The following is a 26,965-nucleotide window of genomic DNA, read 5'->3' on the forward strand; positions in this document are numbered from 1 at the left end:
TAGGGCAAGCTGTTAACAGGCTCAGCCTCTCCTGGTATTAACTGTGCCTTGGGAGGATTAATAGGCCGCTTCTATGTGGTGTGAATCTGACTAGTCTCAGGGCACTTAAGCTAAACCATGCGAGCAGGTGTGGCCACGACAAAGAAGAAGCCACAGGCACAGCATCTAACTGTATAGAAGACAAAACACAGACAACAAAGATAGGAAAGGGGAGATTTGGGATTGGGATGGGTAGTGGGAGGGCATAAATGGCAACAGTGATGAAAGAATGTGGTTCAGTCAAATGTAGGATTTGGACAATTTGTTTCTATCGCAGCAATGACCAAACATCTACAGAAAAAAATAAAACAAAACACAGTGCAGAATTACAGCTTATTTGAAAGCTGGTGAAAATGTAAACAGACTGACTAGAAGCCTTTGATCCCGGAAAGCTCACTAATACCGATATTGAGACAAAGCCCTGCTGAGTGTGTCCTAATGTGATTGGTGGGAGGGAACAAGAATGGCCCAATGTGGTTGGTGGGAGGGAACAAGAACGGCCTAAAGGGTTAGGGTTTTATAGAGTCTGTGAATCTTGGGACAGAACAAATGGGTAGTTTGGGTCCACATGACACAAAATCCTCTTTGCCTGGCCCCCTGTCATGGGACACCCGTAATAGTTGGTGGCTTCAAAGAGATCAGTGGGTTCCAGAGGAGTTCGCTGAGAGAGAGAGAGAGAGAGAGAGAGAGAGAGAGAGAGAGAGAGAGAGAGAGAGAGAGAGAGAAATGAAGGATATGAGCCAACGATGATATGACAGGGTCCACCTTCCTCATCTTTCTGTTCATGGTCACCCCAAGTAAGAACAAAAAATATCCACCAGGTTCAAAACATTTTATGACCTATGAAAAAAATGTATTTTCCAAGCCTTAGCTAAGGGATTCATTAGCCACGATCTCCTCATTCTCATCATTGCCTATTTCATGGGTAGAGATAGATAACAAGAAATGGAATTATTAAACTCAGTTTATTAAAAATCCAGTTAAACTACCATGAAATTTGAATATTTTTACGCATAATAATATTCTTGATCTGGCCTGTCTCATGTTGCAGTCTGATAATGTTTCTTTCCCAGTCAAATTAAATAAAATTATGAGGTCACACAAAGTAAAAGACAGTGACTATAAATGCTTATGTGCAGTCCTGAAGTGAAAATTTTCCTTGAAAACATAAAACACATAAACCTCAAACCTGAATTAAAGACAAGCTTAGTTTTTCCCCATTGCTCATCTGCAACATTGAAAGGTCCATCGATCCTGTCTGGGGTGGAATTTTCTACATTTACAATCTATCATATGAGCTGATGAAGTATTAATCATGAATGAAAGGCTTTTCCCTATTTTTCAACAAAGCCTTCAAGTTTTAGTCATTATTATTATTTTTTTTTTCAGGACGAACATTCCCAAGAAAGCATCTTGTCACCAGGGCTTATGTTTTCAGTCTTCCATGATTTTCTGTTCTCTTTAATGGTAAGAATCAATTATGCACATGTTGCCTTGTGTCTTGAAAGACCCTTTGTGACAGCAGCTCGTATGTACAAAGCCAGGCCTTGCTTTGCTACTGAAGTTCACCAGCACGAATATGAAATAGGTCAAGAATTGTATTCATCAACACAAGCATCTCGGTTTAAAGCTTCATCCTCATGCAGACTGGATCATGACTGTATCCATGAACCAAGGGTTTCAAAAAAAGATGGAATGTGTGTTTTTTCAGCAGGTTTACCTAGCAGTCTGCTATGACTTCAAGATGATAGTCTGTCTTTGATATATAAATTATATAACTTATAATACATGAATAAGTTCTGTGCCTACACTACCTTCTGGGAGGATCCAGACTGCTTCCATATCAGGCTACACGAACTCAAGTTCACAGACATTGGTCAGACAAAATGAGTCTAGAGACAGGTAGGGAAAGAGCTTGGGTCCGGAGGACAGAGACGTTCTAACGCTGCTACCCACATTTGTTTACTGTTTGAACATTTAAATAGGTAACTATCACTCTTTTGATTCGTGACCAGGTAAGCTTCACTGTGGGAAAGTGTCTGGTAGCTGTGGCTGGGCTCCCTCAGCATATCCATGCGGTCTCTAAAATCCCATGATAGAAGTCAGAAGAGAGAAGCAGAAATGTACGATGGTTTTCCCAAGATAGTATTAGTATGTTGTGAGCCCCAAGGAGCAGAGAGTGTGAAATCATAGCCCTTGTCACCTAGAAACTTGTGTTCTACCTATAGGATGCTTATCAGCTAAAACCAGATGTTGTTGTTGTTTTAGAGGCAGGGCTTCAAAGGCAAAGCTTTAAACTTTTCTCATGCTTGAATTTTTGTCTTCACCACTTGTCTTTATTTCCCATACACTCTTGTGAATGCTTTGTTTTCCTTCACAGCTTTTATGTTATTCATCTTAAAATTACTTTTTAGGGCTGGTGAGGTGGCTCACAACCATCCTTAACAAGAGTTGACTCCCTCTTCTGGAGTGTCTGAAGACAGCTACAGTGTACTTTCATATCTAATAAATAAATACATCTTTTAAAAAATTACTTTTTAATTGTTTAAACTTGCCTAAAACCTTTGTTAGCTAATAGCATAGTGGATCTAATGTATAGAATATATAGTGTGTGACAATATACGAATAAAACGCTCAGTATTACCCCGTATCCCTTCCATAAAATCAATGATTCTGAATGAAAGACAAAAAAGTGAGAATACATACCATAATGCATCAGAAAATGTATGAAATACACTGGGAAAAGGCAATACATAATTTAAACAGTATTGTCAAAAATGATATGCACTACAGTAGGAAACATATCACTGATTCCTATGGGGTGCAGAGAGCCCTTTAGCAAGCATTATGCTGCAGTCTTTCATTTTCAGTGCTACATAGGAAAAAAAAGTTGTCCCCTTTAGGAGACAGGTTGTCTGTGGTTCACAGATGTGTTGTCACACCATCTGTCTCTCCTTGGTGTACATGCCCCAGCTCCGTATCAGAGAAGGTAAGAGGGAGGGAAGGAGGGGAGGAAGCTCCACACTCACTGAGTAGCCTTCTAAATCTCCCATTTTTTCTTATAAAACCTCAGCTTTTTCATCATGTTTTCACATCTTACATGGTTGGTCCAGGCTCCTGGAGGCGACTGCTGAATGCTCTTCCCACCACGACACCTTTAGCCTTTGACTTACTGGACTGATAGCCCTACACGCCTTATTATCTTGGCTTCCACTGAAACATGAAGTCTGGATTTCCTTTCATATAGTATAATCATGAGCTGCCCTTATTTTAACAGTAAGCTTTCCCTTCTCGCTTTGGGAGCAGGGATGGTTCACCTTGGACACAGTTTCTCCTTCCCTCCAGGTGAGTACTGCAGATGTCTGCCTGGAATGGTCCTGTTGGTGCCCATCTCTCCCACTTCCCCATGAGCCATCTGGATGTTCTGTATATTATTCACTTCAGTGACTATCTAGCCTGTATGTGCTGTGCAGATGTATAGTACCGACTTCTCCCTGGTACTTGGACCAGCTGTGGTCCAAGTACCTGGAAGCAGTGCTTGCTGGATCCAAATGCTCCAAGTAAGTCTTTCTTAAGTAAAGCTGCTTAAATGGCTCCTAGACCCAGCAGGGCTCTGTCTTACAACACTCACATGCATTCCTTCTCCTGAGCTCCACTCCTATGTGAGATCCTCTCTCCTATGAGGAAACACTGCGCTGCTATTTCCTATGAAAGCATCCACATGGATACCACTTTGGTGCAGTTTTCCTGAAGTTTCTCCACGAGTCACACCATCCCAGTTTCTGAGACTACAATACCATGTCCTGGAGTAGAAACGGCTCACGCTATCCTCACATTTTATTGCAGTGGTTTGGGATGGCAGACAGAGTAAAGAGAGCTGTGGCGGGAGATCTCCAATCATTTTCTTCCCAACCGTGAAACAAGGTATCTATAGTCATCTGCGCTGTTTTATATTCTAGTAATCAGAGCTGTGTAAACAGAAAGGGCCAGCTCCCGCATAGCTGTGCCCTCTCTGGAAGGAGCCACTCCAAAGAGAAGGTGTACTATGAAGAGGAAACAGTAGCACAACCACTACACACAGGAAGCTGCTCTGATTAGGAAGGAGAGCTACAGTGGCCAGTGGGCAGAGAAATAAGGACTCGGTTAATTCTATGCCCATTGAGCAGAGCATGAGCACTGGTTTCTCTAGAGCTGATGGCCCAGGCAGCCCTGAGTTCTCGGACCCTTTAATAGCATGAGGCATGAGTTCTGTGTTGTTAAGCAGATTTTAAGATCCAACGAGCAAGCAGTTGGTCATTCCCCAAACTATGGCCCTCATGAGAGAAGCTACTGTTTGCAGGAGCTGGAGGTCCACACAATCAACAGAACTGCTCACAGCAGAGAATAAGACTGTGTAGTGCTCCCCCCTCCCTGGGGTCAAGGCAGAAGAAAGCAGGCAAGAAGAGTGGAAGAGCCAGAGGTGGGGAGAGGACTTCTGCGAAAGTGTTTCCACGATATGTCAAGGCCACGGCACAGATGAACTCAGATGGACTCTGGCTACTTTCACAAGACCTGCACAAGATGGAAGAAGCCAAAGTCCCAGCAGGGGTGGGAGAGGAGCTCAATAATTCCCAACACTAACTGAGGAGCTATTAGGAACGGATGGCTTCTGGGGTAGAGACTGTCACATGTCTGCAAATGTGACCTCCTGATAGACTGTGCATGCTCCAGTAGATGGCCCTGCAGTCACGTTCATACAGGCAGCACTAAGTGGACTCTGTGGGCTTAGAAACAAAATAAATGCAGTCGGAATGGAATCCTGGTGGAAGACTATGGGAGGAACCTGAGGGTAGTGGGATATGAAAGTATACTTATGTATATACAAAAGATACTTATGTATCAAATTCTCAAGCAATAAATACATGAAGCGCTGTGACAGAAAGGATAGATGTTAGATGTCCTTGTCCGGGAGGAGACACCAAAGACAACAGTGGACACTTACTAAAGCAGACACAGTACAAGCAGTTGCCCGGACCAAGGGAGCCGGTAGTTACTAATTTCTGAGGATGCAGGAGTTGAGTAGAGCAGGCATATCTGAGCCAAACTATAAACACGGAACAAACTGATTTGGGCTGCTCATGTTCTGCTGTCTCTGTTGGGTGCACCATCTGATCAAGTTCCTGAAACTGATTTTGCAAGAAAATTTGCTACTTCCGTTCTCTGGGAGCTGCAGTGGGGGCTTGGGGAACTCACCAGCTCCAACCTGTCCTACTTTCCCATGTCCAACTTGGCTTTATGAGGTGGGGACCACTATCGAGATGCCATGCTTGCTTCTAACTGCCAATGCTGAGAAAGAGCAGCGACCCTTCCCATCAGCGTATCCTTCCCCTTTCTCACACAGTCCATTCTGCTGATAAAGAGCAAGCCTGACTATGGAGAAGTAGGTCTTATTTTATGCGCATAGGTGTTTTGTTTGCATGTATATGTTTGTGCCACATGTGTGCTCTGCCATGGAGACTGAAAAGAAGGTGCTGGATCCCTGAAACTGGAGTTATTTGTGGTTGTGAGTTTCCATAGGGGTGCTGAGAATTGAATTCCAGTCCTCTGTCCTCTGGAAGGACAGCCACTACTCTTAACCAGCCACAGGAACAGAATTCTTGGTTAATTTTTTTTTTTTTTTTGTCTTGACAAACCATCGAGCTTGTGCTCTTTAAACTTTACAGCACAAGGATAGATGCTATTGCACGCCACCCTTCATCAGTGGTCACACAAACACAGGCCAGAATGCCTGCTTACTTCTGTTACCCAGGGCTAAGGCACAGCAGTGGAAGGACAGGGCCACTTCCGTGTAGTTTTAAGGGCATTCTGGTTCCTGGAAGTGCTGTCTACTGCTTCCAAGTGATCAGTCTTGACTTGCATCTAGAACTCCCTCAGGACGAGTAACCTCTTCTGTTAACACACTTCCAGGGATTACCCCAGGAAACCCATGCAGTGCCAGCACAAGGGACAGAGGCCCTAGAAACCATACTTATTTACAAACAGTGTGGATTTTTCTCACTTAACTTGGACAGCCTCTAAATTTTCAGGGAAATGGCGTAAGTTGTGTGTGGAGTTGTTACGGGAATAATCAGAAAAGTGGTCAGATTCCACAAAATCATCACCGTCCAAATCCATGAGATGTATTGCCTTACGTACCAGATGAGAACTTTTCTGTTTGTTTTTGAAGCAGGGTCTCATGTGCTTCAGGCTGGCCTAGAACCACGTAGCTGAATGTGACCTTGAACACTAGATTCCCCCACTTCCTCACCCCAAGTGCTGGGATGACAGGTATGCGCCAGTACACTCGGTTTTGTGCAGTGATTGAGCTCAAACCAAGGGTTTCATATCAACAGAGCTACACTGCCAGTAACTGGGCATGTTTTTAGGTGTTGTTAAATTCAGGAGGAGTACGTTTGGCTATCTAGATGAAGCCAATGTCATTGGAGGGGTCATCAGAAGGAGAGACAGCAGGACAAAAGTCAGAGCAGGAAATTGGTGGAACAGATGAATCAAAAGGTGGGGGTGGGGATGGGGTCTATCATGTTGCCTTTGTGGAGGAAGGCAGAGGCTAAAAGCTAATGGTTGTTGAAAGCTTCTAGAAGGTTAGAGAAGTAAGACAAAGTGTCCTTTTGGTCTGGAGAAGGGAGGTCAAGGGGTTTGTATTTCTAAAGTCTAGAACCACCAGCTCATAAAGCTGTTTTGTATTCGGCTATCAAGAATGCCACTTGTCACATCAGCAGAGGGAATCTGATACAATGTTGTATCTAAAGCTAAGCACACCACCCAGCAGGGCAGGAGACCAGTGAAATGCTAGCTGCTGCTAGCTTCTTTCCTGTCTCTACGGGCACCAAAGTTTAGAGTCTACATCTAGACCAGCTTTAGCATTAGGCTGTTTAATGACGCACAGTGCATTCTTAGTCTCTGTTGTCCTGTCTATTTATAGGTGAGTGTACTTGCTGTCTAACAATTGGGGTTGCACTGAAGATGTTTGCTTATTTCCTTGAACTTTAAAGGAGGAAAGTAAGTCTGAATACAAAGGCAGAAAAGAGACCCACTCTATTGACCTCCCAACAGGGCTCCGAATCCAGGCATATCAGCCTCAACTGTCTAGTGTTTCTTACTGGATGTGTGTGTTATCTGTAGAACCCACACTAAAATAAATCATGGGTAAGCACGTGTACTGGCTGGTTGTGTGTCAAGTTGACACAAGCTGGAGTTATCACAGAGAAAGGAGCTTCAGGTGAGGCAATGCCTCAGTGAGATCCAGTGTGGGGCATTGGGCTATACACAGACAGTCTGGTCTCCAGTCGAGTTGAGGTGGCACCCGGGGACCCAGTGGTGAAAATTCACCTACATGGGACAGGAGTTCTCTCGTGTTTCTTGGATCCTGGTTCCTGTCTAAGTTAATACCCCCACAGCCCCCATAGGAGAAGCATGGCTTTCAGTCAGGTAGGCAATGTCCCAAGCTTCTGAACTTCAGGCTAGACTCCTCTCCTAGAACCCTTGTTGTTACCTAGCAACAGTAAAGATAACAGCATACCGTAAGAGGGGCTGCTTGGCCCCCACCACTCTCTTACTCCCCTTACTCTTCTTCCTCTCCTCCTCTCCTCTCTTCTCTCACTTTCTTCCTCTCTTTCTCCCTCTTCCTCTCTAGCCTTTCTTCTCTCTCTCTCTTTCCCCTTTCTCTCCTCTTGGCCATGGCCGGTTTCTCTTTCTTTCCACCTTCTCTTTCCCTCTGCCTTTTTACAATAAAGCTCTAAAATCATAGACTGTCCCTGTTCATCAAGGCCTGTACTGCTTGCTCTCGCCTGCATGGGAACCTCTCTCCCTCGGCCCTCTCTCTCATAACCCCGGGGCTACGGGGTGTCACCCAGGGGCCCCTGGTCAGGGGCTACCCCTTGTCCACCCCCCCTTCCCCATCGAGTGGGAATGACCACCTGGGGCCAAGTGGAAAGTGTCTGACAGCCCTCCCGCATCTGCCTGCCCAGAGCATAGGAGGAACTCTGGCCGGACATGGGCTATCTTCCCCTACACCCCTTTTAGTTCCCACAATCCAGCTGAAAGGCATATTCTCAAGTAGTGATCAATGTGGAGGGCCTCTTGTGGGTGGTCCCATCTCTGGGCTGGTAGTCTTGGGTTCTATAAGGAAGCAAGATAAGCAAGCCAGGGGAAGCAAGCCAGTAAAGAACATCCCTCCATGGCCTCTGCATCAGCTCCTGCTTCCTGACCTGCTTGAGTTCCAGTCCTGACTTCCTTTGGTGATGAACAGCAATGCGGAAGTGTAAGCTGAATAAACCCTTTCCTCCCCACTTGCTTCTTGGTCACGATGTTTGTAGAGGAATAGAAATTCTGACTAAGGTAACTTGTAATGTCTTTAAAATAATGACAATATACGAACTAATGAGGATTTATTGTCTCTCCTTTCTAGCCCTGTCCTTCTTTCACTCTCCTTATTCCTTGTTTCATGAGCAGGGTCTCACTCTCTAGCTGAGCCTTTCCTGGAACTTGCTGTGTAGCCCAAGCTGTCCTTGAGCTTATGGCAATCCTTTTGCTTCACCTTCCAAACCACTGGGATTACAGGGGTGCGTTCCTATGCCCAGTCGGCTTCTCTCTCTACCCTGAAAAAGAAATCAGTGTGTACTCTCATAGAGGCAGCATCAATTTCAATTGCTATAGCAGTTAAGAGAAAGGGTTCTTGTCTTGCTCTGTAGCCAGCTCTCAACAATTCCTGAGAGTCAATTACATACTCCAGAGAGAAGCTGTTCCCAGGCCTGACAGAGAAGCATCTGTTATTGAGATGCTCAACTGTGACTGTAGCTTTTCCTGTAGAAGCGGAAGCAGCAGACAACCATGAAAATGCAGAGGTGAACTCTTCAGCCCCTAAAGGGAGCCTTGGTTCTAATGCCTTGCCAGGATTCCCACCTAATAAAAAAATAATGACTGTTGCTGCTTTTACATGAGAGCACATTTAAGGCAAAAAACAAAACAAAACAAAACAAACCAGCCAAACAAAAATCAACAAAAAACAAGCAAGCAAGCAAGCAAGCAAACAAACAAAAAACCCAAAACATATACAAAAAACCCGAAAACAACAAAAATTCCCATCTCTAAAAATACTATCAAAAACTTTTATTTCCCTTTTGCTCAAAACTTTATAGTACCAAATAGATGCTTTACCCATGTATTAATAGTAATGCCTCAAAAGACTTCTCGTTTGCATGCAGGGAAAGAATCACAGAACTCGAACCGAATGCTTCTAGAACTGGGTGATTCCTTATACATGTCCTGGGAGCAGCAGCTGCTTACAGGTCTCTTCCAGGTGGAAGAGGGCTCTTCTGGTGGCCCACCTTCTGCTTTCCTCTCTTAGGCATGAGGAGATGAATTTGTGCAGCTAATCAAGATTACGGTCTCTCAGACTTGTGGGATCTCAGCTCACACTGAGGCATCTGTCATGTGACGTTAGGTTGCAGTATTTATTGTCTAAGTAATGATGGCAAAAATAATTTCCGAGCTAGACAGCATGAATCTTCCCGGATAAAGGACTTACAAGGATATTACTACTTACTATAGTGACTGTGTAAATCAATGGAAGCTACTGGAACCTGAGAAAGAAATGATATGCACAGCCCAAGGAAGGGAACATGGAACCTAAGACCTCAGTTTGGATTGTGGCACCACGTGGGTCTTGGGACCTCTGGTATTAACCCTTAGGCTCTCTCTCTCTCTCTCTCTCTCTCTCTCTCTCTCTCTCTCTCTATCTCTCTCTCTCTCTCTCTCTCTCACATCTATGTGATGTTGTGGTGTGTGTGTGTGTGTGTGTGGTGTGTGTGGTGGTGGTGTGTGTGTGCATGTGCATGAATATTTAGACTCTTGTGTGTGAATGTAGTCATGTACGTGAAAGTGTGGAGAGAAGAGGATTGCCCAGGTGTCAGAAGCGACCTTCCACCTTGTCTGAGGGAGGGTCTGAGGGAGGGCCTGAGGGAGGGTCTGAGGGAGGGCCTGAGGGAGGGTCTGAGGGAGGGCCTGAGGGAGGGCCTGAGGGAGGGTCTGAGGGAGGGCCTGAGGGAGGGCGTATTTATTGCTTTTAGCTGTTTGAGCTAGGCTGTCACCTGTGACCATTCGGGATTTCTGTCTCTGCTTGTCACCTTCCCACAGGAACACTGAGAGTAAAGATTCTTCTGTCTGTCTGTCTGTCTGTCTGTCTGTCTGTCTGTCTGTGTCTGTCTGTCTGTCTTGTAGGAATTCATACTCAGGTCCTCATGTCTGAATGGCAAGTGTCTTATCCACTGAGCCATCTCCATAGCTCTATTTTAAGCAGATTGAATTCTATTTTAAGCAAGATGATTTCTTTGTCTTATTTAATAATCCGTCCTGAAAAAAAAAAAAAAAACCCACGTATTCTCATTCCAGAAAAACATTTTCTGAATTCCTAACAGGAAAAGTATTTTCCAGGAATCAGTCTCTGGAGATGGACTCCCAGCTTCTCAGACCATTAACAATTGATGGACCAAAATCTATTTTATTAAATATCTTTAACAGATGTTTGTGCTCCCTTAATCTTTCCTCTTGATTATAAAGGATCTCTGCCTTCTCTTATGAAATTTCTAGTGAATCTCTCCCCCTCTGCTACCTCCCAAGAGGGTCACATAGTCTCTGGCCCCTGGGAACCCATGACTCCGTAGCTGGGTGTGGTGACTATGATCACATAGACTGCCAGAACACTTAGACTCTTTGGCTGAGAGAGGCAAGAATGCTATGTTCTTCCCAAGCTCTGGGACATGCCAAGGAAATATGATGTGTTGATGATGTCAGTAGCCTGAATCACTGCTTTTGTCAAAGCTGTGACTATAAACATTAGGCTCTGTAATCTGCCTACTTGGAATTCGGTTTCCTGTAGCTTTAGTGCTATTTTGAAATCGAGGCTAGAGGTGATGAGAAATAAAGTTAACTGTTTCTCTCTGGACCAAACTTACGAATCTCCAGCCTTTGATGTTTTAATTATGTGTTTATGTATGTGTTTGTCGGGGGTATGTCAACATGACGTGGTTACCCATGGAAGTCTGATGAGGGGGTCAGAGTTATGAAACTGGAATCACAGGTAGTTGTGAATTGTCCTATATAGTCTAGGAGCTGAACTTTGTAAGAGCGGCGGGCTCTTAACACCCAAGCAATCTTGCTGTGCTTTCTTCTCAAGAAAAATTCTAAAATTCTAAAGTGTTCAGATTTTAGACGAGACAGTTGTAGACACGACCACTGAACAGACAGGGAAACTGTGGTGCCTTCTCAGATATATTGATAGCTCTGTGGTTATTGTGACGAAATGCCCATTACTGTATAGCGATACCTAGGCATGCAGCCATGGACTTGTTGATTCTTCTAGCATGAGAGGGGTGGTTAGACCTTCTTCTTGACTTCCTGACTGCATGGGTGGTGCTAAATTCTGTAAGAGGCATGAAGCTAAATCTGGTAGTACTCCAGTGGGGAGCCTTTCCCGAGCTGAAAGGCATTCTGGGTAAGCTTTTCAGTGATGCAGACGCTTTTGAGTCATCCACGTTCCTGAAAAGAACACCAGGAGATTCACACACCCATGGATCTGAAACTGAATGGAATTATTTCCTTAGTTTATTCATGATCTGTCTGTATGAATACATGTGTTTTTTTGTTTGTTTGTTTATTTGGTTTGTTTTTTGGTTTTGGTTTTTGTCTTCCTAGGAAACCTCAAAACAAAACAACCATGTTATATTGGAACCAATGGTGAATGAAAAGGGATGACTACCGACATTGTGGGATCTTCTAGAACCCAGAAATTAAACATGACTGGGCACAAGAATATTTATATATATAACCATCTGAATAGCTATGTAAGTAAACAATTGTATATGGTTTTGATATGTCTAATAGATATTTAAGTTAGCTATTAGCAGGTCTGAAGGTTGTCGGAAATGGACCCCCTTCTTCATAATCAGCAGCTTGTAGAACCAGGAGTGGAGACAACAGGACTCTGATTACTGAAGAAAGAGAGAGAGAGAGAGAGAGAGAGAGAGAGAGAGAGAGAGAGAAATAGATGAGAGAATCTGAGTGTCTCTCTGGTTCTGAGAGGAAATACGATATTCTGAATTTCCCAGAAGCCTGTAAAATGTACTTACTAGGTGACTGCTTTCTGGTAAGGGGAAAGAGCATTTCATTGTATACTCATTGAGTCCCATAAGACTCAATCTAGATGGGCTGTCATTCACCTACACAGGAACATACTGATCAGTAAGGTCTGCCAGTTGTAGAGATGTTAGAGACGACTATGTAAAGCCCACTCCCAATGGATGCCAGCATGCTGCCCTCTTCTCTCTGACTGCATGGTCATATTGGTCCCTTTGGCCACTGGACACTCGCACCCCCTTGAGAGGTTTCCAGTTTACTCTGTAATAAACTCTGTCTTTGTACGCTATGATGCATTTCAACTGAATTCTTTCATCAGAGACAAGCATTATGGAGCTGAGGGATTTCATCATGAGACCCAGGTATAATAACCAGGATGGATATATACGTAGACAAATGAATCTAACATGAGTTGAATGGGAGGTAAAAAATATTTTAAAATATCCACAATATTTGCCAGAGGTAGCAGTGAGACCCTGCTGTTCTAACCTTGAACCCTGCCCAGCACAAATGCTGCTCAATAGACATTTACTAAACAGATGAGCCGATGTTTCCAGTTTGAAAAACTAAAAACTTGATTATTATTCTCAAATTTATACACAAAGAGAAATCCAGTGCCAACACTTAAGTGATAATTTTCCCTCCCACCACCAAAACTACATCTTAATGAAATTTATAGAAGATGTTAATTTAATACAACTTAACACAGTATCTATATTTGGACTATGGTCCATAGATAACACGGTGGCCGGTGATTCAGAAGAAGAACTCAGAGTTCACAGCCAGGTACTGCGATTGTCACTTTCTGTGTCACGCGGACCTTGCAATAGTGAATCTCCACTGTCCACTTGACTAGACATGAAATCAGCACGGAAATGATCCTCTGGGTGTGTCTATGCAGGGTTTCCTAGCAAGGTGACTGACACTGGAAGAGTTAATTTGAATGCTGGTGGGACCGCACTGTGGACTTGGGCCCCAGAAAGGATAAAAATGAATGAATGAATGAATGAATGAATGAATGAATGAATAAAAGCAAGCTGAGCACCAGTATTCATCTCTCTCTGCTTCCTATCTGTGGGCACAGTGTAAGCAGCTGCCTCACACTCCAGCTACAAGACTTCCCTGCCACAACAGGGAAAGCCTTTAAACTACGAGTGCTAAATAAACCCTTCCTTCCTTAAGATACCTGTGTCCAGCTTTTTCTCACAGCCATGAGAGAAGCCACAAACACAGCATCATGCGACCACCTAAGATAAGGGATGTCCGCTGCAAGACCATGGGTAAGTTTTTCCTCTAGTGTATCTATTGTATGCGTTTCTGCCCACTTTGTAGGACACCGCATGCTTTGAGTGCACACACCTCTCAATGTTTCTATCAGTTCTGCTTTGCATTGTTTCAATACAGTGAATGTCATTCCCCATGTACACTTCTACACACCACTCTCACCATCATCACAGGGCAGCCGCAGACAATGGGCAGCCACCAGCTCCTAATGAAACTCCTTCCTGATGCTAAAGTGATTCAGGAGGATGTTCATGATCAGTGGAGTGGAAAATAGCTGCCGTCACCCTGCCATGACGTCACAGTCCTGTTTATATCAAGACAGATGCTTGCCACTAATGTTAATTAATAGCTGGTATCCTAGAAATGCCCAAGATAGTACAGATATAGGATTAAAAACACATTTTACCTGCTGCCGTTTTTCAAATTCCAGCTTGATCCGGGACTTGATGCAATTACATGTGTCCCGATAGGTTTGCTGCAGGGCAAGTTCCATGAGGTGCTTATGGTAAGCTCCTGCCAAGTTCCCACAGATGAAAATGATCACGTTGGCCAGTATCTAAAGAGACAAAAGCAGACATTTAACATGGTAAGGATCTCTTCCTTGTGGACCAGCAGAGGCAGACTGTATGTATATCAGAAATAATCTTTAAAAAAAAAAAAGACTAAGAATAATGTTTACTTCTGCTTCTCAATTGAAGTTGACATTCTGGTTTGCCAAAAACCAAACCAAACCAAACCAAAGCAACCCAACCCAAACAAACAAAGCATCTCTTGGGATTCTATCCCCTATGGCATGCTTGCCCCTTAGGGTCCCTCCCTGGATTTTAGACTCAACGCTTTTTTTTTTTTTTTTTTTTTTTTTTTTTTTTTTTACGATACACGATTTTTACTCTTATTTTTTTTTTTTTTTTTTTTTTTTTTTTTTTTGATGCAATGTGATCATGATACCTGCATTTTGCACCCAGCGTGCAGCCGTAGGGACTTAATATCACCCTCTTGTCTGCTTTCAGGACAAGCGTAAATGGCCCCTATCTCTTGCATTTATTCCAAGAAGGGAGCTATGTGGAGGAGGGCTTCCCCAGCCAACCTGGAGTCTACCCCTCTGCTACACAGTTTCAAGTTTGTTACACAGCACCATCGCAATAAGCTGATAGATGCTGTCCTCACTCAAAAGGTATCCACTAAACCTAGATAAGTGATTCTTTTGTTTATAGACAAATAAGGAAATATTTGAACAAAATAGCTGTGATTCTTTTGATGAGTAAAAGTGTGTTCAAAGAATTTAGATGGAAAGGATAAAAATATAAAAGGAATCTGAAAATTGCCCCAACTTCCTTGCCCAGGAAGAAGCTTTCTGTCCAGAGGGCAGACTTCATCTACTTCACATTCCTATTTTAAAATTTGGTTCTAAACTTATTTGGTCAAGATGCCCATCTTGTTCATAAAGGGCAGATTTCACATTTACTGCAGCTGTATGCTTCGACTGTTTAATGTAACATAAAATAAAAGGTGTCTGAGATTACAGAAATGATGTGTAGGCAGGTTTCCAAATTCTCAGTTAGTATTCAGTCCTATGACTCATTTAGTCATGTCTGTGTATGTCTGTAGTGCTCGATACTATTGTGTTAATATACCATGTGCTTTCATTCTGCCACAGATGGCAACCTCATGTATAAAACCGTGACTTCCTCTCTGATCATTACTTTAGACTCAGTTAATAAGAACGTGAGAAGTCAAAAGCCATGCATATTTTTGTGCTTGATTTATGTTACAAATTTGCTCTCAAGACACATCCCCTTTATGTTCCCATCAGCAGTGGGGTGGCAATGGCCTATCCGCTATGCCCTTGTCATCTAGCACATGATTTGCTCACTGCAAGCTCCTCAGGTCTAAGGGCTGAATTTGCAGGTCTGCCCAGGAGACAGACAGGCACACCACATGACTGTAATTCTAATGTGACAAATCACTTAGAGTTTCAGTGGCATCCAAAAGGCATTGTTTCCAAAGGCCTCATGTTCCCCAGCAGACACAGTGGGCAGGAGATTTAGTCCCACACCTTTGACATTTCTCAGATTTGAGCTCCAGAGAATTGTGGGTATTGTCACTTCAGCCTCTCTGGCCAAGAGGTTTTTTTCTCAGTGTCTCACTGGAGTTTTCCTGAATAAAATACTGAGGCCGTGCAACTTGCTTCTTCTTTTTTTTGGACTTAAAGAGTGGTCATCGGCACCTGCTTTGTTGCTAGCCAAGCTGTGTATCTAATGGAGCCTTTGGACAAGGTTATGGAAGACCTTCATGGGGGGGGGTGTAGTAGCGGGGGGTGGGGAGTAGGCAGGGGACACACATAACCGTGTTTCCAAAGTTACAATGATAATAAAGGTGGCCATGCCTTTTTGCATCTGCCTAATGCCTTACATCTTGACAGGCTGTGGGCACAGAAGGAAAAGATAGTTTGGTTCTATGTACCCCAAAGCCCTGTGGCATGCAGGAGAATCGAGGGACCAAGTGGGGGTAGAATTATGATGAGAAGTATGGTGTGATGAATTCATCTCAGAGTTGCTGCTGGTATTCTGTAGAGCCCACAAAGAACTCTACAGACTGGGAGGAACCTTCAGTGCTGCCCTAAGTAACCCAAGCTGGAAGCGTCACCCATGTGGGGGTGTAACTCATGTGGAAAGTGTAACCCACGAGGGAAGGAGATGGCAGCTATTCCATCTCAATCTCAGAACTCAACTCTAAGACATTCCTTTATGCAGCCATATTTTATCTCTACTCCTTTAGTACAGATAGTTAAAAATATTAACTTTGGGTAGGCCTCAGTGTGTTTTTCTTGTGTACTGTATGCACAAGGAGCCCATTCATATGTGATTAGTGTGATGTACATATGTAATGTGTATGCCTGTATCTCTACATGACCCACACATATGACCCATACACACAAGTGTTTCATGTGCTGTGGGGGGTGGCATGTGCATTCATAGTCCATGAGTGGATGTACCACGTGAGAAGTTCCTGAGAACAATGTGACAGATTTCTGTTATTCACACATTTCCTAACATCGCGTTCTTGTCATGGGACAGTGACACACCACCACTGTGAGTGGCAATCCTGGAGTGGTGAGGAAGTTTTGAGGACATTCTTTTGTTTGCTGTTTTTGCTTTGTTTTCATTTTTCTTTTTCATTTTTTTCCTAAGAATTCAAAGATGAACTCTTTTAAAGATTTATTTGTTTGTTTTTTTGGCACATAAGTCTTTAAAAGAGTTCATCTTTGAAATATATATATATATATATATATATATATATATATATATATATATATAGGAGGATATAACAATCTAGGTAGAGGTGAAGGTCAGAGCTCCCAGGGGCTAGATCACCAACCAAAGAGGTGGTGGGGCTCATGGTTCCCGCTGCGTATGTTTTCATTTTCCAAGGCAGGGTCTCACTGTGTGCTTCTGGTTGTCCTGGAACTCACTATGTAGAGACCAGTCTGGTCTTGAACTCACAGAGATGTACCTGCCTCTGCCTCCTGAGAGCTGGCCTAGAGGTGTTTGCAACTATCCCCAGCTAGAAAACATCCTTAATGACTGACTTGAGGGGATCCACTTGCAGCTGAACAAGGCTGGTTTGGGATTCATGTCCACACCATTCATAAACTCCTAACGTTTCCTCTGTGAAACAACCATCTGGTTTGCTTGCGATGATTCAGATCTCCTCATCACTGGAACTTTGGAGAAATTCAGGGAATGAGGAAAGACAAACCTCCCTGATCAACTAGAAAATGCTAACTCTTTCCTTGTAAACACAGCTGAAATAATAATAAAGCAACTTAGTTGCTCTCTGTGAGAGCTGGCTCCCTTCTTCCCAGGAAAGTGTCTTCAAAACAAACGAGGAGAATTTGGAAGCTAAACCCTCCAGAATATGAATATATATACTCAAGGTAAGAACCGAACTAGCAAAGCCATGTCTGTACCCCATCTTCTCAGCAGGGGGCGCAAGTGTAGCCTGTCAGACCAGCATCCCAGTGCAGAGCCTCCTCCTCTGCCAAGGAACTGCTCATTTCTATGTCCTTCCTCAGGTGGCCTTGTTTACTCATTTCCTCTTTCTCAGAAGGGAGGTACCCCTTTATTCCGAGATGCACCCTGTCCCACAGTCTCCAGGACAACCGTTGACTGGCTCAGACCCAAGATATCAAGAGAATGTGTATCCTCTCCAGGACCAGCCCTGACGAGGGGCCCTGTCATCACAGCACTGTGGGGTCAGAGTTCTTTTCTTCACATTAACTTAACCGTTTTCTGTCCCGTGCCCCGGGGCAGGCTGTTTGGGGAATTGCTACATCCAGATCAGACTCATAATGGTAAACTGAAGTTGGGCTGTGCCCTGAGAACTTCAGGGCCCATTCACGTTGCTAATGTGGCAGCAGTCAAATGATTCTTATCCCATAAGAAGTTATGGGGCAGGAGAGATGGTCCAGCGGGTGAAGTGTTCTCAGTGCAAGCACGAAGACCTGAGTTCAATCTCCAGCACTCTGAAAACTGAGTAAGGTGGCATGCTCCTGTAATCTCAACAGTGGGGAAGAGGAGACAAGAAGGTTCCTGGTGTGCACCTGCCAGCCAGCCTATCCAATCAGCAATCAGCAAGCCTCAGGTTCAGGGAAAGATACCAAAAGGAAGGTGCAGAGCAATTGGAGGAGACACTTGACCTTGCTGACCTCTAGTCTGCACACATGCACATAGTGCACACAACACACATATACATATGCACACACATATAGACACGCACAATGCATACACACATATATACATTCACATCCATACATACACATGCAGAATGCATGCACACATATGTACATCATATACATTTACATACACACACAATGCATACACATATACACACATGCATAGCATATACATATCCTCACATATATACATATACACATGCACAATGCATATACACATGTGCACACACACATAAATACATATATACCCATACACATGTACAGACACACTTACACACATGCACACAAACTTAGAAATTTTCTCAGTCTTGAAGAAGACCTTCCTTCCAGTTATTCATTTCTTCTTTTTAAAGTTTACATTAACTTTGTGTGGTGTGTGTGTGTGTGTGTGTGTGTGCTGTGTGTGTTAATGTGCATATGTGTGCAAGTGTCCCAGGAGGCTGGCAGTGCTGGATCCCTTATATAAGCTGCTGTAAGTTGTTCCTTGTGGGTTCTGGTATCAGAACTTGGATCCTCTGCCCCACCAATATGTGCTCTTAGCTTCTGATCCCTCTCTTCCAATCCCATCATTCATTCTTGATGCCTTTCAATACTTCCTGGGTACCAACAATGAGAAGGAGTTTATCTCCTGAGCTGTATTGGCACATACAAAGGAAAAGTACAAGAAGTAAATGACTAAGACGTAATGCCAAATAAAATAGGAGATGTTTTTCTGAAGGAGAAACTTAAGAAATACTTCCCTTGAAACCTGGTTTTCTCTTGGTGTACGGTATTCTATAGTTAGCAGAACTGACTGTGAAATTTCAATAACACCATGTATTTACAAATATGACTAATGTCCTGAACCATTTTCCTTTCAGATGGATGTAGTCATGTGACTTCACATTATATCTTAGGTGTGGAAAAAATGATTAGGTTAAGAGTTGCTTTTTAAAAATAACATCAAAGTCTTTTATTTTTCAGAAGGCTGTCAAACAGAACACATAACCAAGAGTCTTATTTTCACGCTCTTTGATTTTCTTTGACAGCACCATGCTGTCTCTTTGTGGCTTTTATCTTGTTTCATTTAGTTACCCTCACCTTTGTCAGAAAACAGGACAAGGAATTTAGCCTCCTCTGAAAGGTTTGGAAGACAACAAATTGTTTTAGATAATAACACCAGGGCAGTTTTACCCTGCAGATTAAAACCAAGCCTTCAGACTGTGCACGGCTCAGGTCTGGAATCTGTACGTATACAGCCCATGGAAGCCTGCTGTGTCCGAGCTTCCTTCATTCCCTGCATCTGACTGGTAGACATGTGGAGACCTGTCAAACCTTCTCATGGATTCTTAGAGGTGACATTAATGCACCAAGGGGTGGCAGAAGACCAGAATTTACCAGTATTCACCAGTAAGCAACAATTTGGTGTGTTTTGTTTTGTTTTGGTTTGGTTTTTTCCCTGCTGGCCACTACCTTTCCTCCAAACATGTTCCAATCTCCAAGCTTTCAGGAGTCTAGACAGCACATCACACTTCATCGATCCTCTTACAGTCAAGGAAAGAAAATTAAGTCACATGTGCAAGCAACCCCTGGGCTGTACTAGTTTCCCAAGACTGGTACTGTTGGGCCAACTCATATCTCATCCCTTAAATACAGAAGAAATATCTTTGCCAGGGCATTGAGGATTTCTGGGGAATTCAGAAGAGATGTACATTTTTTTTTAAAACAAAGGACAGACACTTTTTATTATCTTTAAAAGTTATTTGTATCTTCTGCTATACAAGTCTTCTGTCACTTAAAGTTATTTTAAGTGGCTACACTCTGAAGCCACATGTCCTTGGAGCCACATGCCCGTGCATATTCAGAGAGGAACGTAAGGAGAATCCTTTCACAGACCATGTGGCCCAAAGAGGTGACCCATCTGAGAAAGGGCTACCTGGGAAGGAAACATTTAAGTATGCTAATTTATTGAGTTCAAACACCACAGACATTTATCAAGTTCTTTAGGTGACAGCTCAGATCTCTTGTGAATCTGAGAATCTATGCATTAAAAAGAGGACAGTATTTATTTATTTATTTTTGCTACACATTTGGGGTGGGAAATTAAAAGAGATGCAACAGATAAAGAAGCACTCATATATGCTGAGGGTGAGGTGAAGTGCCTGTAATGGCACAAGGCTGCCCACCACAAAACGATGGCTGTTCACCACCAGGAAAACAGTACAGTGTAAGAAGGGAAAGGATTTGAAACATGACATCAATATGCAAAAATGCCAAGTATCAGTCCTAGAAAAATAACAAAGAAGACAATCCATGGAGGGCTGCAAATGAGTATCCAACAGCTCGGTGCACCTCCAGAGTATGACATTTGGCTCATGGACAGTGTTTTGGAGCTGAGGATGATCAACTGAGATTCTCCTTCATATATTTCTCAATCATGGCTGTGGGTAATGAAGCCCCCCACACACACACACCTTAGCACTTCTCAAAATTAAATAGGCTGTATGCAGTGGGCTCAGGATCCCAGTAGACAGCAGTATGATGGTTATATTCATTACAGTTTTTTATGTTTTTGATACAACTTTTTTCTTTTAAATAAACCTTTCAGGTTATTTTCTAGCTATATTTAGGCTGCAGAATGGTAGATCACAGGGCTGGTGCTCAAGTTCTGGTGCAGTGAGCAGGCAGCAGGGGAGAAGGGGGCCTTTAGAGCCATTTTTTCCCTTTCCGATGTGATCTTGAAACTTATTTAAAGGAAGGATGAAGTTTGGAAGATCAATAAGATCTTGACAATCATTTCTTCCTACAGATAGTAATTAAGAACACAGCTTCCCTCCAAAACTGGAATTAACCACACAAAAATCTAATGCATTTCCCAGCTCAGTGGCTGCAAACTTGAACTGACTGAGAGCAGGTTGGTTATTCTGATCGGCAGATTAGACTATGTAGAAAGATATAAAATCAGAGTATTCAGAGCTCTGTGGAGGAGAACTACACAAGACTCCCTCACCACTTCCGGTTCCTACTTTCTGCAGAGGAGAGCACTGCATCCCTGGTGACATCAAGCTGACAGGCCCATCTTAGCCACAGGCTTACCAATGGGAAGAGGAAGATGTACCAGATGAATGCTACAAAGATGTTACTATGATATAAACAAGAGAAATACAGAGAGGAGACTTTAAATATTTTTAACTTGTATTGTGTCTGACCTTTGACAATGTCATCAATGTATAGCATGCATTCTGTTCAACTCTGTGCAAGAGCGCCTTTTAAAACCAGTTCACACTTTATGAGTGAACATGAAGACTTTTGTGGTAGGTTAATGGAGAAGGAACTGCTAGGAACACAGCCCATATTTTCCACATCTTGCTTCCAGAACTGGGGCCAGTTGTTTCCTTATAGCAGGAGACCTACTCTGCACTGCATCTTTACCAAGCAGCCCGTCAGAGACTTCCCCTTCCCTCCTCATTCTTTTCTTCCGCAGCCCCAGTTTCAGAGCTCCTGGGAACACACAGACCTTCTGTGAGAGCTGTCATTGTTGAGGTGGAACCTTGATACGTGGGTAGTCGGCTGGTAATGGTTGCCTGAACTTTACATCCCCGACCAATAGCCAATAGAGATCACCACTCCCTTAGACTTTGAAAGTCTAGTGTCCCACCCCCCAATGATCTTCCAACCTTTGTTTGAGAGATCCAGGGGGCCAAGGGGTCTTCAGTTTACTAAGCAGCTTCTTGGTCTTGTTTCTGAATCTTTCTAAATCCTCTATCCTATGGGAACGGCATATTGCCTCAGCAGGATGTATTTTAATTGACCCATCCAGGGTGTTTTCAAATGTATATGAGCATATAAGTATATTGTCCCTACAATCACAATTTTAACTAGTCTTTAATAAGCTTTTCTAAGGAACAATATATAATTCGTCTTGTTAGGATCATTTTGGCAGGATTACCTTCTTTTCAAGAAAATTTAAACACACTCTTCATTAATTTAGACTCTAATTAATCTGAATCAATAAAGGTTAATTTCATTTAAATACCACCCATAATTTATTTTATTCATTACCACTTATTAGATAATGCAGCGGGTCCCATTATGACTAAGAAAAGCCTTAAGGTTTTAATCTTTTGCACTTAATAGATGGATTTAACTATACTGAAAGTCACAGCACAATGGAGGGGCCTGCGCACAAGCACAGGAATGGGAATAATAATGAACGGGAGGAACGGTCAATCTTCAAGGTGAAAAATGTGGAATTAGTAAGCATGTCCCCAGGAAAGTGATGATTATGTTACTGCAAAATTGTCACTGACTCCCAGGGGAGAGGAAAGACAAGGAGTGTTATGGTTCCTTAAGTTGACTTTGAATTGCGATGTTCTTTTCACTATGATCAAAACAAGCAGCACACAGGCACAGGGGAATTAAAAACAACAAACAAACAAACAAACAAACAAACAGATGCTTTTTGACCTGTGACTAAAACCATTTGCAGATAGAAAAACATAACAGTTAATGATACTACTTTTGAAAAAAATGATGCCTTGGAAGTAGTTTCCTTGAGAGGAAGAGAGGCTGAGATGTACTAAAATTTCTCTTTCCCCAGAAGGGCCCTTCTGGGTCACCTCAGGCACCTGCCTTCCTGTCTGACTACAGGTTCCTGTGGGTATGTGAAGGCAAGGTCTGAAACACACTGACACCTCCCTCTAACTTCTGAGAAATTTCCACCAGGGAATACACAGCTGTCCTACCTCGTGCACCATTTGACTTCTGTACTAACATAATGTGACTGCAGCTGCATGCTAAAGTCAACAGTGACCATAGCCCAAAGCAGCAGAGTACATCCCCAAGCATACCTTCCAACATCTTTTAACCTATCTATCTATCTATCTATCTATCCATCCATCCTTCCATCTATCTATGTATTTATCTATGTATCTATCACCTATCTATTTATCTATCCATCCATGTATCTGTCTATCTGTCTATCTATCTATCCATCCATCCTTCCATCCATCTATGTATTTATCAATGTATCTATCATCTATCTATTTATCCATCCATCCATCCATCCATCCATCTATGTATCTATCTATGTATCTATGTATCTATCTATCTATCATCTATCCATTCATATATGTCTATGTATCATCTATCTATTCATCCATCCATTATTCCATGCATGTATTTATCTATGTATCTATCATCTATCTATCTATCTATCTACCCACCCATCTATCTATCTATCTATCTATCTATCAATCAAGAAGACTCTTGGATCAACATCATAGTGTGAGCAGACTGAGCTAAGGCTTCTCTCTGACCTGCATATAGCTGTCTTCATATTGTACCTTTGTGTCTGCTGCATTACCTATTCACACTGATAATGGCAGACTACACAATGGTGTCATCTATAGCCCAAATGAAGGCATCAGCTCCCAGCAATATAGGTTAGAAAGTCCAATCACAGTGCCAATAAGTCCGTTGATGTTGGAGTCCAGTGTGAAACTCTGCACGCTACCTCCTTCCTAGGGTCATGCTGTACCTGTGCAAGGTAGCAAAAGGAGGCAGGGTTTGCAGTTCTAAAATGGGGCAGAGATGCCCACTAAAATGTAGCTACCGGGGCTGGTGAGATGGCTCAGTGGGTAAGAGCACCCGACTGCTCTTCCGAAGGTCCTGAGTTCAAATCCCAGCAACCACATGGTGGCTCATAACCATCCGTAACAAGATCTGACACCCTCTTCTGGAGTGTCTGAAGACAGCTACAGTGTACTTACATATAATAAATAAATAAATCTTTAAAATGTAGCTACCATGTCCTCCGCACATCATAGGCATTGCAGTGACCACTACTTAAAAGGAAATTAAATTCCATTCTGCGTTTTGAAGGGGATACTCATACTATAACACCTTGCATGGCCTTGTATCTGCAAGTGCCCTGGGAGTATCTTTGCCCTGCAAATATCAGTGCTCTGACCTCCCCTTATTGGGTCAACAGGTAGCCTGCATTAGATCTAACTCTAATGTCCCTTTTACCCTAAACACCTCTTCAAAAACCTTACATCCAAAAGAAGTCACATTCTGAGTGACCATGCTTTAACACATGGAATCTCTGAGTTGACACAATCAGTCCTTATCAGCACAAAGATGTATTTTATTTTTCCCGAGTTTCTATTTATTTATGTGTGTGCAGACACACAGGCACATGAGGAGGTCATAGGACAACCTTTGGGAGTTGGTTTTGTCCTTCTGTCTGAAGATCCAAGAACTGACCTCAGGTCTGCAGGCTTACAGAACAAACACCTTTGCCCTCTGAGCTAGGCCACTGGGACGTCAAATGAGTTTAAGGAGAAAACAATTTATTTATACACTACCAGCCAATAATACTCAAAGGATAAGACTTTGACATTGTAAAATGTGAGGCTGGCACCTCTTTCTGAGAAATGTGTCTTATTGCTGAAGATGACTCACTATGGACTGAGATGAAACCTTCACTAAGGCCCCATGCTGGGATGGTTTTTTGGGGGTGGGGTGGGGTTGTGGGGGTGGAGTCTGGTTTGACCAGGTCTTGTGCATGCATTCCCAGGCACTGTGAATCCCTGTGCCATAGCTCTGAAGCGCTCAGTGCTGACAGGGATAGCCATATCATACCTCCCCACAAGGTTCAGGGATCTATGCAGAAGAGGAAGCAGAAAGATTCTGATATCCCAAGGTAGCTTGACACAGAGCAGTGTTTTCAGGAGAGACACGATTCTAATCTCAGTCACTGAGACTCCTGGATGCTTGTCATACACAGTGCCACTGGAGAGTCTCACCAAAGATCTTTGTGAGTATGTGCAGGATGGACGCAGCCGAAGGAAGGTTCGTGCCAAGCAGAGCGTGTTTTCTCAAATACTTCAAAGTTTTACCAGGAGAACTAAAAGCACCGAGGCAGGTTTTCTGGATCCATAATGTCTGCAGTGTGTCATTAACTTCTTATGCTGCTCCGAGGCCAAAAAGGACCCTCTAGTGATTTTAAAATGCTACTAAGAAGGTCAAAACAAGTCCTTGTCATTATATGTTGAAATCAAATATAGCATTTTATATCATCCTTGGGTAACTCCAGTGAGTTACCCAAAGTTACTACCAAAAGTCAGTAGCCACCATGCCTGTTGAGTATTACAGAACTTCACAATCTGTGTTACAATACAAAATTACTACCCAAAGTCCCTGTCCCATCTTCATTTCTGCAGTGTAATGTTGTTGCGGTTATTTTAAGGAGTGGTGGTGGCTCTCAGCAATAACTAAATCCCAGATTTGCAAATGTATGAGGTCATCAGGGAGACACACTTCATTTTAGTGTAGGAACGAAGAGTTCCTTCAAGATAGCCTTCCAGGGAGCCGGAGGTCTGGCAGATGCTGAGCACTGCTGTATTTAACTGGAAACTTTGTAATATCTTCTCCAGTACTGGGCTCGCAGCCTACAAACTGCATAACTGCACCACCAAGCAGAGCTCCAACAAAGTGAATCTATCAATTAATTTAATTAAACAAAATGTGCATTGGAATGATGTGCACTGCCCAGAGAACTCTGAGGAGAAGTACCAGCGTGGTGGTAAGCATGGCCTCTCTGTGTACACTGGTTTGCCCTGACACATGAAGCGACCATCTGTTCTTCCCGTGACTCCAGCTTTAGCCTTAGCCCCAGGAGATGGCATGTGTGAAGGAGATAATGTCATTAAGGGACAGTTTACAAAGGTGTTATCAAAGATAAGGAAAACCAACACTGAATTCAGAAACGCACAGACCTCTACAGCAGGTTTTTTGTTATCATACAATCCCAAGGCACAAAAGAAAGAATCTATAGCTAAAACCTGGAGAGCTGTTCTATAGACTGGGCTGTGCAGCAGGGCCTGAGACAGAGCAGTGTCAGAGTCAACCTGAGTTCTGGCAGAGAGGTCTCTGAAGGAACCTAAATGTCAAGACATTAAGGGAAGGATTGTGCAGAGTTAGCACTAAGGCTTTTGGATGGTCTGTACGGAAGCCTGTGTACACAGAAAGAATGAATGAAGAAACACTGAACAGGAGACTTATAGAAGTCTGAACCCCCAGCTTACAGGGTCTGCTCTAGTTCTGGGTGGTCAGCACAGAAATGGGACTTAGTCATACCAGGTAAGGTGGCCATACCTCCCCCTCAGGGCATAGCTGCCTTGGACAGGAGACTGATAGCAGATCGCCACCAGATTTCCTCAGATGAGCAGAGAGTGTCTCCTCGACCCTGCTTTCCTGACCTGTCTCACAATTCCCATTGCAGCTTCTCCAGTGGTTGCCCATGGGGACTGGAAATGGTTTCCTCTTCAGGTTATCTTTTCCATCCTTCCTTCCCATTTTCCCCGTCCATCTCACAGAGATGTTGGGAGTACAGTGACTAATAGACATAGGGGCCAGAAGTTCATTGTTTTGAATAATCTGTGGTAGATATCCCACTTTAATCATTCTATGACTTGGCTTGACCCTGAGGTCAAGCCTACAAACCTACATGCCTACAGCTGTCTATATGTCCTCTCTGTATTCCCTCGCTCTTCTCACTCCCATGACAACTTCTCTCAAGGGTTTAAGTCATCACATCAGAACACCTGCTTTCAAACTATCTACCAGAGACATCCACTGCACCCGTGAAGCATAGAGACCCACAAGCCAGGCCTTTGACTGTCAGCTGATGCCAATGAATACCGGTCTTTCTTGAAGGAGTAACACGTGGTTGACATCTATATCACCTGGTGT

At 43.2% G+C, this 26,965-nt stretch overlaps 1 protein-coding gene across 1 annotated transcript in view; it reads right to left on the minus strand.

The window, feature by feature from the left end:
- Nucleotides 1-26,965, minus strand: part of Adcy2 (adenylate cyclase 2) — a 384,313-nt gene that overhangs the window by 161,553 nt on the left and 195,795 nt on the right. The window contains exon 4 of the mRNA XM_021208196.1: nucleotides 13,901-14,050. Within this exon, the coding sequence (XP_021063855.1) occupies nucleotides 13,901-14,050 (150 nt within the window). The remainder of the gene's footprint in view (nucleotides 1-13,900; nucleotides 14,051-26,965) is intronic.

This window comes from Mus pahari, chromosome 11 (assembly GCF_900095145.1).
Source record: "Mus pahari chromosome 11, PAHARI_EIJ_v1.1, whole genome shotgun sequence".
In the NCBI taxonomy this organism is placed as follows: Eukaryota; Metazoa; Chordata; class Mammalia; order Rodentia; family Muridae; genus Mus; species Mus pahari.